Source organism: Sebastes fasciatus, chromosome 7, assembly GCF_043250625.1.
Source record: "Sebastes fasciatus isolate fSebFas1 chromosome 7, fSebFas1.pri, whole genome shotgun sequence".
NCBI lineage: Eukaryota > Metazoa > Chordata > Actinopteri > Perciformes > Sebastidae > Sebastes > Sebastes fasciatus.
This window is the reverse complement of record NC_133801.1, coordinates 21,263,386-21,284,063: the sequence shown is the minus strand read 5'-3', so window position 1 is coordinate 21,284,063 and position 20,678 is coordinate 21,263,386. Positions and strand designations below refer to the sequence as shown.

The 20,678-nt window shown below is 42.8% G+C and overlaps 1 protein-coding gene across 1 annotated transcript in view; it reads right to left on the bottom strand.

Annotated features, from left to right (window-relative positions):
- The window catches only part of ppm1lb (protein phosphatase, Mg2+/Mn2+ dependent, 1Lb), a 59,237-nt gene extending 40,533 nt beyond the window's left edge, over positions 1-18,704 (bottom strand). Inside the window, exon 1 of the mRNA XM_074642233.1 lies at positions 17,796-18,704. Coding sequence (XP_074498334.1) covers positions 17,796-18,194 — 399 coding nt within the window. The 5' untranslated portion in view covers positions 18,195-18,704. The remainder of the gene's footprint in view (positions 1-17,795) is intronic.
- Between the last annotated feature and the right edge of the window lie 1,974 nt (positions 18,705-20,678).

Sequence of the window (20,678 nt, the reverse complement as noted above, 5' to 3'; positions counted from 1 at the left end):
GGGCTGCGGGCGCGGCAGCCGAGCCAGCAGGCGTCGGGCCACGGGTCTCCGAAGCAGCCCAGTTTCCACAGCAGGTGCAGCACCATCATGGAGCAGACCCACTCCACTTTGGCCTGCTCACTATTTCCAGCCTTAGACACCACTGCCCCCCAAGGGACTGTCTGCTAAGAATAGAAGAAGGATACCTCAGCCTTTGCAGCAACTATTTTTTTTCCATTCTTCCGTTTATAAATTCACCTCTGGCACGCAGGGCTCCCAACTTTTAGAGGTGCTTGATGTTGTCCTTTTTTTTCCTAACTGAAAGGAGAGTTTTTCCCTCATCTGAACCGAGCGTCTAGGGATAGACGTTGTTGTATGCTGTACAGGTTGTTAATCACGCTGAAGATAATTTGTGATTTGGGGCTGTAGAAATGCAACTGGCTTGACTTAAAGAAACAGTGTGTAACAATTAGGGGGACATATTGGCAGAAATGGAATATAATATTAATAAGTTTTCTAACGATAATAACAATCGTTGTGTTTTCGTTACCTTAGAATGAGCCGTTTATATCTAAATAGGGAGAAGGTCCTCTCTCAACGGAGTCCGCCATGTTGCACCACCATGTTGCTACAGTAGCTCAGAATGGACAAACCAAACTCTTAACTTTTCCTGCTTGGGCCAGAGTCGATAATGTTACTCGCTCCTGTCGCCGCCACTCTCTCTCTCTTGCTTCACCATTCACTTCCCATGTACACACTACGCGCTGACTCTCCTCCAGATGACTCTAGGGAGGGCCATTCGCGTTTTCGCGTCGGCCACCGTAGCTCTCCTACACACTTGGCACACGGGAGAGGCTTCAGTTGGTTGCAATCTTCTCACCTCACCGCTAGATACCGCCAGATCCTACACACTGCACCTTTAATTTGACAGTACTAAAGTAGAGTTTCTTTCAAGACTATTATATCTTACCAATACTATAATATTTTAAAATCAACACTTAGACCTGCAACAGCAGGTGACATTAGCTATTGAGGCCCCAACTTCTTGTGGAATGAAATATTGACTGTGGAAAGCTGAAGATTTTTCTCACAATCACCAATCATCAATAAAGTCTTGAGCTTTCATGGAACCACCTTCGAGCAGCTATTAGAGGAACTGCTGTGCTGCAACTAACAATTCTTTTCATAATCGATGCTGCTGATTATTTTCTCGATTGATTATTCCTTTGGGCTATAAAATGTCAGAAAATAGTAAAACATGTCTGTCAGAGTTTCCCATAGTCCAAGGTGACGTCTTCAAGTGTCTTGTTTTGTCCAATCAACTGTCTAAAGCACAAAGATATTTACATATTTACAATGATATATAACGACCGGGCCAGGCAGGACATGTGAGCAGCACATGTGGGTCACGGAACCTCTTGCTTTTTATTTTGGCACCTATGTTATGTTAGAGCAGCCACACTGCCTGCATGAGCAGCGCGGCTCAGCGTGGCTCAGGTGTGGCACGGCTGCACGTCAGCTCCATCTCTTCTAGAGATTTAAGGTCTCACCTATTTTTTCCCGGTGTGCCGCGCGCGGTTCACAGCAAAAATAGACAGTGAAGATAATCTTTTGATAGTATATTGACATCATACCAGCAACATTACTACAGTTTCGATGTCCATATCTGTAGAATATGTCACAGACAAAAAGTAAATATTTATTTTTAACTCAACACTTCCTGTTGCCGTTTCAAAATACAAAGTTTTATTTTTTTTTCTGTGGACAGAATTCCTTCACTTGTTAACACAAGGCTTTTATTCTGAAATATTTGCAGGACAATGTTGTGGAAAATGCAGTGACCTGCACGGCTCCATAAACAAATAAGAGTACCGGATTTTAATCATGGATTATTATTATTATTTACAAATGAGCACACACTTCTTCACCCTTTTCTGTCTAAAATATATATAAATGACATAAAAGTCATAATGAAATGAAAAGGCCATTATGAAAGGCAAACTCTATGTAGAGACGCAGCAGTTCAGCGAGGTAGCCGTCATGTGCCGCTCATGCATCCAGTGTTGCTCGGGGCTAACAGAGGAAAAACAACACATCCTCAGACTGGAAAAGCTAGACCCAGAGAAGTTATGGCATTTTTATTTGAAGAATTATTGAAACAATAACCAAAATAGCTGCCAATTAATTTCCTGATATATCGTCTAACTGATTAATCGACTACTTGCTCGGCTCTAATCAGGACTCCTCCTCTTGTCTTGTTTTGCACCACAGACTAATGTTAACTGGTGTCATGAAACTGGCATGTCAACAGTCTGACAGTATACATGAATCTACAGGGTCCCGAAGGAGCAGACTCTGTCAGGACTCTGTGTTCAGTCTGTAAGATCCAGGCGATGACGAGCAGTTTGTGCACGGTGTAGTGCTGCAGAGCGTGAGCCATCTTCAGAAGACATTATGATTTAGGTTGTGTGTGTGTGTGTGTGTGTGTGTGTGTGCGTGCGTGCGTGCGTGCGTGCGTGCGTGCGTGCGTGCGTGCGTGCGTGCGTGCGTGCGTGCGTGCGTGCGTGCGTGCGTGCGTGCGTGCGTGTGTGCGCGCGCGCGTGTGTGTGCGTGTGTTTGCATGTGTTGTAAGTAAAAGTCGTGGACTCCCTTCAGGACTGGAGGCAGCCGGCTCTTTAATATTTCAGAGCAGTGATAAATAAGTCAGACAGACTGCAGAGAGATAAGGTGACTCTGCGGGTAGGGGTGAGGAGCGGGGTGGTGGGGGGAGACAGAGGTAGAAAAGGAGAAGGGGGGAAATGGATATAGCGAGGTGGAGAGAGATATATAAGGTAATAGAGCAAAAGGTCAGAGAAGACATGAAGAGGAGGAATGGGGAAAGCAGAAAAGACTTCTTATTGTATAAAAGGCACGAGAGCCAAATCCAGACACCTTTGGCAAGAGGGAAACATCTGATATACAGACAGTAGGCTTACTATTAACATTTTACCACACCAGGAACAGTAAGTAAAACATAAAAATCTGTGTTCAATAGTCCATTCAGATGTGTGTGTGTGTGTGTGTCCTTCACTGATCCTCACATATCTCCAATTGCACTCCCTTCACAATACTGACCCGGACACACTACGGGTGAATGACAGATTTTGATTTCTGAGGACGAAAGAGATCAGAGGGGGGGATCAGAAGGAGAGGAAGGAGAGGAGAGATAAGTAGGTGAGGCGGAAGGAAGGGGAGTGGATGAAGAGGTAGGAGGGGAGGAGATGAGAGGGAGAGAAAACAGACAGTTACTGTAGGGAAAAGGTCAACGGAGACTGAGAGAGCAAGTGTGTGAGAGAGAAGATGAAAAACAGAAGAAAGAGGTGGAAAAGTATGTCATGCTTTTCTCGGGGGAGGAACTGCCCCATGGTGCCGTGGCCTTTAGTCAAGATGAAAAAAACATCCACTGGTGCTTCCTACACAGTCTAACTCACCACGTTTTGTACGGTTACAGTATGTTCAGCCTTTATCTGTCGACTCTTTGCTCCACCAGGACTTTATAAGCCTCTGAGTCTACACAAACTTTCTGTCTAATATGAGCTGAAGTCTATAGGCAAGGCGTTGCCTCTCAGCATCCATGCTTTTATCCCCATCTCCTCAGCAGGAAATAACTTCTTCCCTGCCTTTTCTCCACCTCCAAACAGCAGCTTTAAGCTCCATCTTCCACTATCTTCATTTTCTGTAAGCCTGTAGCATTTTTATTTCTGCTTTGTCAATCCCTCTCCTCTCCTCCCCTCTCAGCATCTCCCCCTTCCCCCCCCCCTCTTTCTTCCCCTCTCCTGACCCAACCGAAGGCACTTATCCATCCACACAAACGTTTTCCTCTCCTCTCACCCTCAATGAAGCATCTCTCCTCCTCTGAGCAGCTGTAAGTATAGCTGCCAGCTCTGCTGCTGCTGGATAAGCTCATTAAATCAACTCAGGAAGAGGGCAACATACAGACTTCTCACTCTCAGTATAACAAACACATGCAGGTACTGGATGTGTAAAGGCATGGATGCTAGACGGAGAGGGGGAGGGGGGTCTAAAAATATTGATAAATCTAACAGGAAGGGAATAAATCGGGGAAATAAATGAATACAGACAAGTGGGAGAGGGATGGTGGAAAAAAAGAAAGTGAATCCACGGAGAGAACGTATAGTCCCAATCTCCCCAGTGGGATTAGTGTAAATCTAATCTGCCCCGCTGTCTCTTCTACTCCTTTTAGCCTCGGCTTAGAGACGCTCTCAGGAAGAGAGCGGGGATCCTAAGAGCCTTGAGCTGTTAGCATTAGCTCACATCACCGTAAGCTTCCTCTGCGCCACACTAATCAATTACCGACCCCGCTTATCTGCCTCTAAACTTCCCATCCACTCCGAGCCATCACCAGCCTGTGACCCTCAGCACACACACACACACACACACACACACACATACTGCAAAGCTCCTTTAACTGAGACCCATTTAGCAACACACTGGATCTGATTTATACTGTATATCTGTTGTCCTAATGGATAGTGCACAAATGTCTCTGGCAGTCTGAAGTTATCACATCAACACATTATTTCAATAACCATCTTTAGCGCAATAAACCTGCCATGGCTATATGGGAAAGGCTTGAAACGATGAGTAGATTAATGTATTTTCCAAATCTCTGATGCTTTTCTCCATTTTATAACCCCTTAACACTCCGATGGTCCACCGGCGGGCCCGGATGCTATTCTGTCTTTCAGAGGTTGTTGCGGGCTGAGTTTTCGCTAAAGAACGCTAAATAACGCTACGAAGTTACGCTAAATTTTGGCAAGGAAAAACTGGCATGTGGATTTTCAAAGAGGTCCCTTGACCTCTGACCTCAAGGTATGTGAATGAAAATGGGTTCTATGGGTACCCACGAGTCTCCCCTTTACAGACATGCCCACTTTATGATAAGCACATGCAGTTTGGAGCAAAAAACATGCAGTTTTTTGAATGCAGTATAAAGGTGTTATTTTGCCTATTCTGAAAATGGTGTTTTTGAATATCTCTGCATACTGGGGTCCCTAAACAGTCTTGGAATTGCATAAATTGGGTATAACTGTAAAGCTGAGACTCTTGTGGATCCATTGAGCCCAATTGTATTCATGTGTGATGATGTTAGTCATCATAGTAGCGAGACTTGTCCTCACAGATGTGCTTGCCATCTAAAAATGCAATTCTTGCAGAAATCTTCAAATGTCAAGAGTGTGATGATTTGATACCAAATCACAGCATGGCTTTTTCTATGGTGTTCCTCAAGGGGTGGGTGTCTTAATGTGGTGTTTTGGATGGATTATTGCTAATTTTTTTATCAATTCACGAAAGGTAAAAAAATGGTTAAATTTAGCACCAATTCTTTGTAACAAATGGTATCAACCCAAAAATAAGTGAGCATGGGAATGACCGTCACAAACTTATATCATTATGTTCTACGATCTTATACACTTTTACAATTTATAATCATTTTTATTTCTTATTAATGACTAGAACAACTTGACACACAGTGCTGAGCAAAATCTCAAAATCTCCAGGTTCCCAGCTTTCAGATGATGTACACCATTTCTATGTGACATCTACTGTTGACCTGTTATCTACCCCTAAACTTCCCATGTCACCCACCCTACCCCTCTAAAAAAAGGGGTAGGAATGGTTATGGGGTTAAATGATTGTAAATTAAATATTTTGGGGTCAAATTAAATAAGCAGTTTGAAGACGTCACCTTGGATGGACGTCAAGAAAATAATTGGCAGATTAATCAATGATGAAAATGATCCTTATCTGCAGCCCTAGTATCAAGATACAATGCTGTTTGATTTACTTCATCGCAACACACATAAGTGCTCTACTACTAGAAAAAAAAAATGGTTTTGAAATAATGCATGTTATATTGTTAAAAATAGTAATTTTCATTTTAAAATGGCCAATATGTTTTCCTTTGTTTTACTCGTCACTGTAATGAATGTTACTGGGTTAAGAATATGTACATGTTCTACAGTAAAAGGTTTAAACATATGTGCTGTGATTCATCTTGTCAGCCATATATGTATTTAATTCCATGTTAGCATTAACTACTGGTATGAATTGAGATACAATACAGCGGTACTTTTAAACTAGATTACTGTACTAACATTTTTCATACCAGAAAAATGCCTAACGCCGATGAAAAAACTAAGGTGTTAACAGGACAAATGTGTGTGAGAGCAGTTACATCACTGGGGTCAGAGCATGTGAACAACCCAATTCAGATTTTCTGAATGAGGCCAACGATACCTCCGGTGGCCTCAAACATTAAGCTCTGGCTGCCAGTAGATAGCCACGTCCCAGTCAGTAACAGGCTAACTGTGGGGTTTACACCCAGCTTGCTAGTTGTGGCCTTTAGCCACTGTTGACTTGGATTGGGATTACAAACAAAAGGTCGGACAAATCCAGATTGGAATCAATTTTTCAAATCCCATCGGAAGATTACGTTTATTTACTGCAGTTACCCTGATGAACATGTGGGCTTCGTCTGCAATCTGTTTGCAAATTACTCCCAATCTGCTTCTTTATCCCTCTTTCCTGTTTTTGGCTTTTTCATTCCTCATCTGTTTTCTACTTAGCACCAACAACTTCATCTAACCCATACACAGCAGATGGTTCACCAGAGAGCCTTACCAATGTTAGATTGCCCCGACACCACCCTTCTCAATAAGTGCCCTGAAAAAAAGAGGGGAACCGCCGAGGAAAACAACAGGATGAAAAAAACTCTAAGGGTCATAAATCTCAAAGGGCCATAATCAACGGTACATGGCAGAGATCCAGCAAGACCCTGGTATACAAACAATCCCACACACTCTGCCTAAGAACACACACACACACACACACACACACACACACACAGAGACACACACCTGTGTGCTAATAAGATCCCTCTTCCTTCCAATTTTAATCACAAGCACAAATTAATGACATGCTGCGGAGTCCGATCCTCTCTTCTCCCGTGAGCCTTCGTTACAGTGTAAATTAAAGACAACCTGGCTCAGGGTTGGTTCACCGCAGAGTGTATTTGAAGGTTTGTAGCTCACAGTGAATAGAAACCATGTGCAAATATCAAACGCTCATATCGGCTGCATTCCTCCTGTCTGGATGGATCGATGTCTGGAAGGGTGTTGCGGCACATGTGTGCGGCAGACCCGCTCCAGAATGCAAACGTTTTAACGTATAAACCAAGATGTGGAAGAAGTGGAATCATCACCAGATTTTAAAATGGGGTATGTCCAACTTGTGGACATGGATAGTGATGAGAGAAAGTGACAGACAAACACAACCAGGAGGCCTGTTTCCGTTTACCAGGATGCACCTGCCCTACCCACAGGCCCATCTGGCCATTGAGAAGAGAGGAAGAGCCACAACTGTGAGCGTTACCAAAAATCACAGCCTAGTCTCTTCGCGCACACACAATCACACCAATGTCGCTAACGCTCAACAGCTGCGACTCGCTACCTTCTCTCAGCCAACATTCTTCTCCCGCCGCCCTTCACTGCCAAGACAGCGAGCAGGCAAACTCCAACTGACTCATCTATTTTCTCAATCACACACAGACAAACAAACAATTGTGGAGCTGGCGCTGGCACGCAGACTCCTATAGTCAAGACTCAAATTGTAGACGATACTCAAAAGAGAAAAAAACATGCATTCTTTCATTTCAGCATTTTACATAAGTGCCTTCTACGTGAAGAATGCCCCCCTTTCAAAACACAGTGTAGATTAGCCCAGTCAATTCCAGACATGTGATTTGATTTAGAGCCCGCTAATCAGCTACAGACCAAAGACACACATAAGACTGTGCAATCTAATAGCGCTGCTTTGGACAAATATAGCACTGCTGTAGGCGAGCATTATGCATTCAGAGCCAGACTTGTAGCTTTGCAACATCTAGAATTGGATTTTAAACCCACACTTCCAACACAATCAGCCCGCTTGGCATCTAAATAAGGCACGCATCACATGGGGTGGTTGCGACTGAGCGTGCCAAGCAGCCGAGGAAAGTGGACACAGTGGGGTCTGGGGAGATGCTATAATGGGGGGGGACAGCAGGTTGACATGGCCTTGGAGATGGCGTTTTTTGTGGCCCATTCATTCACTGCCAACCCCCTGAAAGAGAGGAGGAGATGGAGCGAGGAGGGGGAAAAATAGGTGAAAAGAGAAAACGGAGTGATGTGGGGCGACAAGAGGGGGGGATTTGGCAACCAAACACAACAGCTCCATTACCGAACCCACCTTTCAGCGCCATGTCAGCTCAAACTAGCCCCACTGGGAGATGGAGGTGAAGCGGAGGGGGACAAAGAGGAGCTAAACAACATGAACTTCGCAAGCAACTTTTCCACACAAGACAACTCAACATATACAGTGATATACGACGTGCGTGAACAATGACCTTGCGGCTTCTGTCTGCTTGGAGGTGTGTGTATATTTAGTCAGGGGATTTTTTAGCAGAAGTGTTTGACAGAGACGGTGTTAAATTATTGAGCAGTCGCTGCCAGCAGGGAAGGGACGGCATGCTGAGGCTGAAGAAGGCACTCTTATCTGGCGCTACATGCTGTTGGCAAACACACACACACACAATCCTGTCACACAGACACAAGCACCTATCAAAATCAGAATTGCATGTTCTTTTTAACCACCTAAATGCTCTTAAGAGAGGAGGTTTATACATACTAAGACACACAGAGGCAAAATATTATTAAAATGAGTGGATTTCTGAATGACATTTATTTTATGGAAAACGACGACAGCGGAAAAGAGGAGATTACAGATGTTAACTCCAGGGCTAAACATTTAGGTTGCTTGACAGGCAACAGCCCCGTTCTTCTATTTATTTGGCGTGTTTTACTCCGTGACTCCACTCCTCAGTCGCTCCCAGACAGTCCTCTCGCTACAAGGAAAACCAACCTCACCACCGGGGGACAAATTACCAAAAGGTCAGAAGGCTTTTCAGCAGAGTCCTCAAGCTCTGTGGTCTCTTCTCTGCTGTGCTGCACTAGTGTTTTCCTAGCAGAACATGACTTCCCGTGTGCTTTCCGCTTTCTGCTTCGGTTGACATCAATGAAGGGATGAAATGTTGAGCGTCAGCTTTCGCCACAAGTGACAGAAGGGGGCACAGAAAGATAACTTGAAAAGTGCACTCAGTAGAGTGCAGATCTTCACCAGATGTGTTTGCAACGACCACTGCTGTAATGTTTGATTGAATATATACAAACCACAATTGCCTAACTCCCCCCCGTCTAGACCGCAAGCAGATGAGTTTTTCACCGCTAAACTTCAGTTCAGTTCTGTGGAGCGCTTCACGTTGACTGCTTCCTCTGAACAAAAACCTGCTGTGTGTTTAGTTCCGTTAGCAGTTAGCCAAACACACCGCAGGACTATATCCTACCAACTCTCCTCCTACAGACATGAGCAGACGCGCTCGGTTGTAGTCGGCGCTCGGCTGTAGTCGGCGCTCGGTTCAGTTTGTCATTTGCTCAGCGATAGTTTATACATACATACATACATGCAATTGTCTTATCTAGACATGGATATCAAGATAGGAACAATTTGTAATCCGTAGCGGAAAAAAGGGACCACACTGAAACAGTTGTTGGTCACTTGCAGCCCATACTGGCCGGATAAAACAGTCAATAAAATATATTTTCAAAAAGTGTGAATCACTGCAACCACGAGAGATATTTGAGCATAGTCATAAATGAGTACAAAAAATATTAGGCTGATACGTCCTGTAGTACGCAAGATTAGCCGTGGACAGACAGACAGAGATGCACACACACACAACCGAATACCTCATCTCCTGGCAGAGATAATGAGCAAGTTTGCTGATCCTCATTAGATTAATCCCTCTCTTTTTTTTGCCCTTTACAGTCCAAAGTGCAGAGTAAACTGCTGGAGCTGCCAGGAAATCAGTCCAGTCAAGTCACTCAAGGACACTTCAGTGTGTGACTGAAGCCCTGCTGCTGATGCTTCAGCCTGAGCCTGGTGGTACTACTCACTGTACCATCCTGCAGAGCAAATCTGCCAGTCATAGTCATGTCATGGTTTATAGAAGGGAATGAGCTGGCCGGCGAAACCACGTCAGCAGCAGAGGGATTTTATGTCCTTAAACCGGCAATGACTTATTTATCGGCCACTTGGGGGCAGCAGAAACAAGTTGTGAACACAGAGCACGACATATTATCAACTTTTAAGTTATAGTACTAAGATATGAGGCAACATTAGCATCCATTTGGAGTCATGCTTGTGACCACCTGATGAATGTAAGTCAAATATTCACTCTCCTTTTAGCTTCGTTTTGGTCTCCACCAACTCCTGAGGGAAATATCTAGCTTTTTAGCTGCTAAATGCTCCACTATGTTCACCAACTACGAGCTAATTGTGTCTGTCTGCTGTTTGGTGCTGGCTATAAAGCTCCGTAAATCACTACGGGTAAACCCTTTCACATATAAGTAGTAACGTCATCCATTGACAATATTAAAATATTGTAATATTTTAGCCTCATTTCATTTATTTAGTTTATTTTAAAAGGAGTACGTGGTTTCTAGTTTTCTCTCAGAGCACTGGAAATCACAATATGCTGAAAGGTTATTATGGAATTTTTGCCCAAATGATGCCAAAAATATTCTGCCTACTGCAGGTTTAAGTCTATTTTATTAACTTGCTGAGGGCACCGATTGACGACGTGATGTGAAATAGCGTGAAGCAGGTGCCTGGTCCCGATAGGCCTTTGGCATTTCAGTCTCTCACAGTGAAGTCGTCTCTCCCTGGAAGACCAGATAACACCAAAACTGCCCCTCTCATCTCCGTGTGAGTCCTCAGCGTCCATGAAGGAGAAGCAGTGCACCTTCCTGTGCAAGCTTGCAACACACACACACACATAAATATTCATGCACTCACACACACACACACAGACTGCTGTCCTTGGTCTTCACACACTCCCTCTCTTCGTTTGCTCTCTCTCTAATCCTGTAATGCCAACAGTGCAATTAGTCACATGCCGGCTCGTTCTTTCATCTCTCTAGTGAGAGCGAACTCTGAAGGAATTCAAGCTGCTTACTATCTAAAACTACGTAACCCGCCCCATGCTCCTGGAGTAAACACACATATAAACACAATCAAATATCTCAAATTCAAACACTAGCCTTTCTGACTATAACATGTCCTTCATTGTGAAGCGGTAGAGAAGGTGAAACTGTGCCGCACCACTGCTTCAATTGCTCTCAAATGTCCCGTCTACTTTGCAATTCAAGAAATGAATAATGAAGTTGAAAATGAAATGGCCATTCAGCCTGAATATGAAGCAAAAGGTGAACGAAGGACAAGCTAAGAGCTGAATAAAGACAGAGAGGATCCCTCTCAAAATGGTCATCGTCCCTGTGTTGGTTTTTTTTCTACTTCTTTACTCTGCGCTCTCCCATTGCCTCCTACACAGTTGGAGACTATATATCTATCACAACCCACTCACAAACAAACACCACAGATCGAAACTACATGAAATCAGCAGAACAAAAGCAAAAAAAAAGATGTCCAAACAGACAGAGAGAGGCAGCCCCCGCACTAAAGTTAAACAGCCTTGTAGTGAATGTCTTCTCTGTGCTCTACAGTAACAGTTAAGGTAATTTTGCAGCGCCTGAAGCCACAACCTGACAGTGAGGCAGGGAGGAGCAGAGTACGGCTGACTCTCTACAAGCCAGTGAGGGAAAAAAATGGCGCATGTTGCTGTTATATGGATGGAAGAGCCAAGGGGTTATCACTTTCATGCAGGTTTATTCCCATGTGTCAGCTAAAAAAATCAATCTCTATTTAACAGACAAATCCCCTCCCGCAGCCATCATCTAATGTGACTGAGACCGCCGTCGGATGTGTTCACATTAAACGCTGATTTTTAACACTTGAAAATTGAATTTGCGTTGGTGTGTGCTGGTGGGTGTGTGGTGCGGAGAGATAGAGAAAGAAACAAATTGAGATTTCCACATGTTATTTTAGCACCGACTGGTGATTTATCTGGTAATAAAGTGACTGGCTTCTTTAACTTTCAATCCTCCAACATCCTGGAATCACAGGATTCGAATCAACCCCCGACCGTGTTGCAAATGCAGATCGACACTGTTTGACGTTTTAGGAGATACATGTATTTGCGTTTATTGAAGAGAGAGACGAGGAGATCGATACCACTCTCATGTTTGCATGCTGAACGCAGCTAGAGCCAGGTGGAGATTAGCTTATTTTAGCATAACGACTGGAAGCAGGGGGATATAGCTATCCTGTATCTGTCAAAAGTGAAAAAAAATACACCTACTAATTGTTACATCTTGTTTGTTTAATCCGTACACGTAGCTCCAGCTCCATAATTGATGCACAGACATGAGATATTGATCTTCTCATCTATTTCTTGGCAAGAAAGAAAATAAGCGCATTTCCCATAACGTCTAAAACTGTATCTAAAACTGCACCTACCCTAAGGTAGGTATCATTAAAGATGCATTGAGTGTGATTTTTGCATCCCATAGTGCAAAATAGCCATCAACTACATCATTTTCATGGAGTTTGATTGCTTTGCCAGTCAGTGCTAATGATACAGTGATTACGTCAGGTGATTCCTCGCTTTTCAAAAGCTCCATTTACAGCCTGCTACTTGCATTTACAATAACTCTGCATGATGGTGTTACAAGGAAGAGGGCGATTGCTTTCTCAAACCACAATAAAAGGATGTAGCTTGCATAAGCCCAACAGGCAACAACAGCTTGTGTCAGTGTGTCAGTGTGCTGGCTTGACTGTGACTTGCCCCAAACGGCATGTGATTATCATAAAGTGGGCATGTCTGTAAAGAGGAGACTCGTGGGTACCCATAGAACCCCATTTTTCATTCACATATCTTGAGGTCAGAGGTCATGGGACACCTTTGAAAATGGCCATGTCATTTAGTGTAAGTTTGGAGCATTAATTAGCCTCCTTTGCGACAAGCTGAAGATGTCATATTGAGATTTAGGAAAGTGTGACAGGCATTTTTCACCATTTCCAACATTATATATACAAAACAACAAATTGATTAATCGAGAAAATAACCAGCAGATTAATCGATAATAAAAAATAATCTAGTTGCAGACCTAATTGCATTTGAATCCACTACTTCCTCCCTTGATGCTCATGTTGAATCTCTGCTCTAATTAGTTGGCACATGCAGTGAAAATGACATTTCCGTCCGTTACAGGCTTTGTAACAGTGTCCAAAAACCTGTTGCTGTTGATGCAAACTCTTGGATGCTGGATAGATGTTGACACAAGTCCGACATTTCTTTAATGACTGTGTATGAGCTTTGGATGAGCGGAGTGTTTGCGTGGAGGGAAATGGAAGCGGTTGACACTTCGCTAATTAGCCAGCTGAGGCAGCCAGTATTCCTGGTGTTGCCTTGGGCCACACAGCATCCCTCTGCTCCATTCAATGCCCTCTGGCTAACAAAAAAAAAATCTAGATTCGCTTAAGAGAGGAAGTTGCTTCTGAAGGCTGCTGTCTGGCAACCGTTTCACACACTTCAAAAGAGGGCGTGGGAATAAAAACAGACCAAATTGTTGCCCATGGACATGCAGCGATAAAACAGCTTCTCGCCTACATGGCCAAATCTGAAGCCTCTCTTCTTGCTCTTACTCTCACCATAGATGCTCTCCCACTCATTTTCTCATTTTTCTGTCACATATACAAACATATATCTCCTGTTCATTATTTATTTCTTCTAGTCTCTTAACCATATGTGTGGTATAGCTGTAGCACAGCACACAGGTTGGGTCACTGGTCTCCAAAGAGGAACTCCACATAGGGAAGAAGCACGAGCAAAAAAGGCCGCAGGGGAAAAACAATTCAATGACCACTTTTGGTCAAAAGCTGCAGCAGTCAGCAGCGCGGCCTAAAATTTAATTTCCCCTAAAAGAGCTGCTGTCCTCCGTGCCTTTGGCTGGCTTTTTTTAGCATGTTATCGTTCTGCCTTAATCAGACCACAGTAGTCAAACTGAAAAGACAGTCACTGTCAGGCCCCGAAACAGCATGGAGCTCCTCAGCAAACCACAACTGGTTGATCAAAAAAACGTGTCATTTTTTAATGTACAAGCTGAAGTATAGAGAAGAGAGGAGAAAGACGGAGGAAAATGGCGTACCCTGCCACTTACGAGTTTGTGGCTTTTTTTCTATGTAGCTCTGTCGCATCAATACTGTGTCAGATGAGGTCATGGTTTAAGACACAATGCCAGGGTTCAAGCATGCCATGACTTCATGATAAATCAGTGTTTTCGTGTTCCCGTCAAACCGTGGCGTCATCTCAAATGCTCTTTGTCCCTTTCACTGACAACTATTCTTTTTACGGGTCTTGTGCTTTGCAAAGCTGTTCCCTTACTGCCCCTGAACACACTGGCACGTTCATGTCGAAAAACAACATTAGATATAGCACCATGGATGCAGAAAGAAAGGAGATTCTTTTAGCTGCAAACGAGTATCGACTGAGGGTGGACAGTGACCAGCAAATCAGTCATCTAATAATGACCCACTTCAGTTATGCTTTGCTCATAGTATTGAGTTCAGTTAGCTGTAGCCTATACAGCCCGCTGAAGCACACCGGTTTGAGTTCATCCTCCTCCTCCTTCCAGCTATAATCATGTTAGACCATGTCTGCATCCTAAAAATGTTGTTTTGGCCAAAAAAACATGAGAGATGGATATTTTTAGCATGATTTTAAGCTGTAAATAGACAAGATGCAGTTGCCTTGCCTTTTGGAAGAGAACAGATTAAGTGTGGGCGAATGTGTGTTCAGGGCTGTAGCAAGGAATTATGGGATCCTGGGCCTCGATTGAAAACATGTATGGGAATACGCACCATTAACACACAATATCAACTTAAAGCGGCAGTGGGCAGAATGTTTTTGGCATCATTGGGCAAATAATCCATAATAACCTTTCAGCATATTGTAATTCAAGTGTTCTGAGAGAAAACTAGACTTCTGCACCTCCTCGTGGCTCTGTTTTCAGGCTTTAGAAAATGTTGTCCGTGATGGGAGACTTTGGCCAATCACAGGAGAAAGCGTGCTCCGGCTGGTGGGCGGTGCTTGGCATTTCCTCAACTGATCTCCACATGTCTGCCGGGTCACAAATTTTCTCATTTTACAGCTAAACAGTACACTACAAGATGTTTCTGAAAACATTTGAGACGAGAAATAGGCATTACTGTAACAGAATATTGATTCATATTTGATCAGAGCTGCCTAGTTTAACCGTTTGATCAGAGTTTGCGAATGATTGACAGCTGCTCAGAGACGGCAAGGCTCCAGCTCGGCTCTTATCGAGGCCTGAGAGGGTCTTTGTGCCAAAATAAAGACCTTTATTATTTCAGTGTTTGTGCTTGTAAATTGTAGCTGTGATGGAATTTTCTATTAATTCCTCTCTCCTTGGTTTGGAGGTCAGAGTGTTTCTCAGTGTCTCTCTATTGACATTATTGGGTTGGATTCCTGTCTAGGGGAGCCGCCGTTATCTGTACAGCTGTGTCTGTAGGAGGAACCATAGAGCCAGTCGCTGGGGAAACCAGGGTCAGAGATGCCAGAGGAACCGAGTAAGTCAAAACATGATAAGGGTAAAATACTGAACACCAGGGAGGAAGGGCAGAGTTGTGAGGTCTTCATGCAGAGAGCACCTCAATGGTGGAGACCTGACAATTGCTCCTTGATCAAGCTTCAATAAACCTTCTGTTAACTTGTGTATCAGAAATTCCACCACAGTAGCTGGTCAAAAGAATAGGCTAATCACCTCTGATGGGTATTTGATATCATTTTCAACATTTGATGAAGCTATTTATTAATTTAATTGTCTAAAAAAAATTAGATGAATTGTTAGATGTTGTCCAAATAAGCACACGTTACACAAAAATGCCATTTTCAATGACAATTTTGGCTTGCTATACACTTTGTCTCACTTGTGGATTTCATACATGTTTGACAGTAAACCGGACCAGCCAGGATAAGATACAAAACACTGAATAAATACACACTTGGGAGATCAGTTAAGGCATCTTATCCCAACTGCCATAAACCTCCTGAACTCTGACGTCTCCTCTGTCTGAGTTGAAAACCTGCAATAACACGTTGGTCACTTTTGCAATGTAAATACTGTAAATCTACTGTTACGGATATGTGCAATAACATGCTGATCACTCTGTGTAATAATTATATGATGCTGTGCAATAACTATATAATTATCTGACAGACACTTTGTGCAATAATCTGGCAAAACTGTCATCTCATCAATATACATATTGTATTTTTATATTTTATATTGTATTATCTTTTATATTTATATTGCACTATCTTTTTTTATTGTTTTATCTTTTCCTTAGCACCTGTGGAATTGTCACAATCTAATTTCGTTGTACTACACAATGACAACAAAGGGCTTGAATCTTGAATCTTGAATCTTGAACTCTGACGTCTCCTCTGTCTGAGTTGAACACGTGCAATGTAAATGTGCAATAACACGTTGGTCACTTTTGTGTCACTTTTGCAGTGTAAATACTGTAAATCCACTGTTACGGATATGTGCAATAATTATATGATGCTGTGCAATAACTATATAATTATCTGACGGACACTTTGGGCAATAATCTGGCAAAACTGTCATCTCATTAATATACATATTGTATTTTAAAATGTTATATTGTATTATCTTTTATATTGCTCTATCTCTTTTTTTATTGTATTATCTCTTCATTAGCACCTATGCGATTGTCACAATCTAATTTCGTTGTACTACACAATGACAATAAAGGGCTTGAATCTTGAATCTTGAATCTTGAATCTTGGATCTTGAATCTTGAAACTTAACCCAGACACTTTGTGGGACCCCTACAGCTCAGTTTGGGGCCCCTGGGTGCCCACACACACACACACACACACACACACACGTGTATGTGTTGGCGAAGACAGAGTAATGTAGACTGGAGGCACACATACAGTCAAAGATGACACCTTGATGAATTGTTAGATGCTGTCCAAATAAAGCACACGTTAATCTAAAAAAAAAATGCCATTTTCAATGACAATTTTTGGCTTTGAATAAATAAAGATAAACATAAAGATACCATAAGGACAGTGCAATATGGTTAGACAGTGCAATATGTTAAATAGGGACAATGCAATATGTTAAATTGGGACAGTGCAATATGTTGCATCTGTGTAATATTGGACTATTGTCAGTGCAATATGGGCAAGACGGTAGACGGTGCAGTGCACTACCTGGGTGCAATACCTGCCATGGTGTGTGTGACAATGTGTGATAGTATGTGCCATTATGTAGGTGGACTGTGTATGTGTTGAAACGTCTGTTTCTGTGAAACTGTTTCCCTGTCTGATGTGGAATTGTTTATTATTGTTGTTGATGCTGTTTTAATTTAGTGTTTGTAACTGCAGTTGGACGGAGTCCAGGAGAAATGTCCCCATAGGGACAATAAAAGTATATCTTATCTTATCTTTGCTACACTTTGTCTCACTTGTGGATTTCATACATGTTTGACAGTAAACCAGACCAGCCAGGATAGATACAAAACACTGAATAAATACTAACTTGGGAGATCAGTTAAGGCATCTTAACCCCAGACACTTTGGGGCCCCCTACAGCTCAGTTTGGGGCCCCTGGGTGCCCACACACACAAACACAGGTGTATGTGATGGAGAGACAGAGTAATTTAGACATGCAGTCAAAGATGACACCTTGCCTTTCATTTTCACTCACCTCTCCTCCATGCCCATCAAAAATCCCAAATATCGACGGGTGGCTCTTGTTGACGACGTCGGAGAGCACCTCGAACCGGTCCTCCATGTGGTCTCTCCGGCCCTGGATGGAGTACACGGCCACGTTGTGGCTCTTGAACTCCCAGGTCTTGGAGAACTCCGCGTCCAGGACGTCCAGCCCTCCGAAGCGCTCATTCTGCATCATCTCCGCCACTTTCCCCTTCACCATCTTCACGGCGTCGCGGCTCGACTTCACGATGGTCTTCACCTCGTCCGTGTGGAAGAAGTAACTCCACAGAGCCAGGCTGATGCACAGCAAGAACAAGGTCTCCGGTCTGAGCAGGAAATAACGCATGATCCGACCTAGCAGAGACAGAAGGGTCATGGTATCTTCTATCATTTATTAGTATGTGTTTACATGCAGGAGCTCTGGGCAGGTTGTGGAGTCGCTCGACCTCTCGTCACTCCATCGTCGTTGATGTGAGGCGTCTGGTAGCGGTGAAACAGACACATTTAACCGAGCGTTTCACCAGATAATACTGACAAAACGAGTGGTGCTCAACCAGGCAGGAGGTGAGGTGTTAGCAGAGCAGCAGAGGAGGATATAAACACGATGCTCCGGCTGGTTTCTCCTCCTCTCTCTAGCATGCAGCTCCGCAGTGAGGAGACACCACCAAAAAACTGATGCGGTGCCCGGCAACAAGACAGAAAACACCGCAAGTTGCACCGTTTTTAGGACTTCAAATCACGCCAGTGTGCTGGCTAAAGGAGAGGGTAGAGAGTCTTCTTTCTGTACAGCCCCGCTACGGTTCCCAGTCCTGAAAATAGCGGTCCTGGTGTTGGTTGAAACATTCCCAGCTGCCACACTGACTGGCTGCGACTCTCTGCTGCTCACTGACTAACTCAACCGGGGGTGCTGCCTTCAGGTGCAGCTCGGATATGTCCTCTTCAAACCAGTCGGTGCTCTAGAGCAGGGATTCTCAACCTTCTGTATCCTGAGGCCCTCTTCTGATTGTTAAAACATTTCTGGGGACCACCTTCCCAAATAAATTACAAACTGGGCTCCAACAAAATTGTTTTCGTTTCAAAAACCACTCAACATGTGTGTCACTGCATCCAAGACATATATACTGTAGATAGATAGATAGATAGATAGATAGATAGTAACTTTATTGATCCCAAGGGAAATTCAAGTTTCCAGCATCACAGTTCCATAGTGGGTACCCACTGAACCCATTTTCATTCACATATCTTGAGGTCAGAGGTCAAGAGACCCGTCTGAAAATGGCCATGTCAGTTTTTTTAGTGTATATTTGGAGCGTTATTTAGCCTCCTTTCCCGACAAGATGGCAAGACATGGTTGGGATCAATGGATTCTTTAGGTTTTTAGTTTCCTATGATACCGGTATAGCTTTAAAACTGAGCCCGCTACAACCTCTGAAAGACAGAATAGCGGCCATCGGATTTTGAAGAAGTTAATGTAACCATTTGGCAGGTCCTCACGGCCCACTAGGTGGTCCTCTGAGGCCCACCAGTCGGCCCCCGGCCCAGTGGTTGAGAATAGCTGCTCTAAAGGAACCAGTGTGATTAATCTCTAGCCTATAGGATTATGTTGTAATAAACGTTTTAGCTAGATTTCTTTTCATCAGTTTGGCATTTAAAATGTCACAAAGTATCCACGAATAAGGCTCTGTGATATGATTGAAGTCATTTTATCGTTATAATAATGCGGATATGTTTAATACATCACAATATTGAAATGTAATGAAGATCATGATAATCTATGGAATTCCATTGCTCCATATAACATGAGACGAAATTATTCAAAGTAAACAAATTCTTCTTTTGTTTTTTACTTCTGTTATTATGAGTGTTCTACAGTATTTTTATACTAAATGGTACAAGAGTTTGTCCACTACTTTAAAGTCAAAACTGCTCCACCAAATGAAAATATGCTCAAAGATTGTAGGTCAACCCCTTAAGAAACTCTATGAATCAACCTATCATACTAACATCTTAAGGCCTGCTAACACCATCGCCTCTGACCCCAACCATGTTTTGAACAGTGAATATGAATGGTACCATCAAATCGGAGATACAGGGTTCCACGATTTAATAAGGTTAGACTGAAGCACTCTTTTGTACACCAGTCAATCCTAAAACTAAATATGGAGCCTAATCCCAGATCAAATGTACGTTGAAGGGCCCTGAATATCGTCCTCTGTGATTGTAATGTTTAAGTGTACATATCCTTGTTTCTGGTCTTTGTCCTTTTTGTGATGTTGCAAATGGAGCTGCTGTGATGCAAAACAAATTTCAGACCTGTCTGACAATAAAGTATTATTGTATTATCATATTTATATGTCTAACAAAAACTTTAACTTTTGATTATAGCTTGCAAAGAATAAAATTGATTTGAGTAAAGCAATTTGTGAGCAAGGACACTTTATTTGCATAGCAACTTTCAAAAACAGAGGCAATTTAAAGTGATTTTGCATAAGGATAATAAATGCATTATAACAACATATGTTAAAAAACACAGTAAAAGCCCAATCAAAATAGAATAAAATTATATTTAAAAAAAGGAAGATAAAGATATAGCATACAACTGTTGAATGACAACATAATCATGTGATTTCACTGAAATATACCCTAACCATCAACACCTCTAGCTGTTACAATAAATAAGACTTCAGCTAGAGTAGTGGAAAAATACTTCCAGCATCTTTATATATTGTGGTTTGATTTAACCACAAAACATGCACCACAGCTCTTGAACTGATACAAATGATTTAAATTCCCAAACTGAATTCAATTCAGTTACTTTCCAGTTAGTAAAAGAGCACTAAAAAGCTCAACTTTTGATGGTTCTGTTGTTGCAATG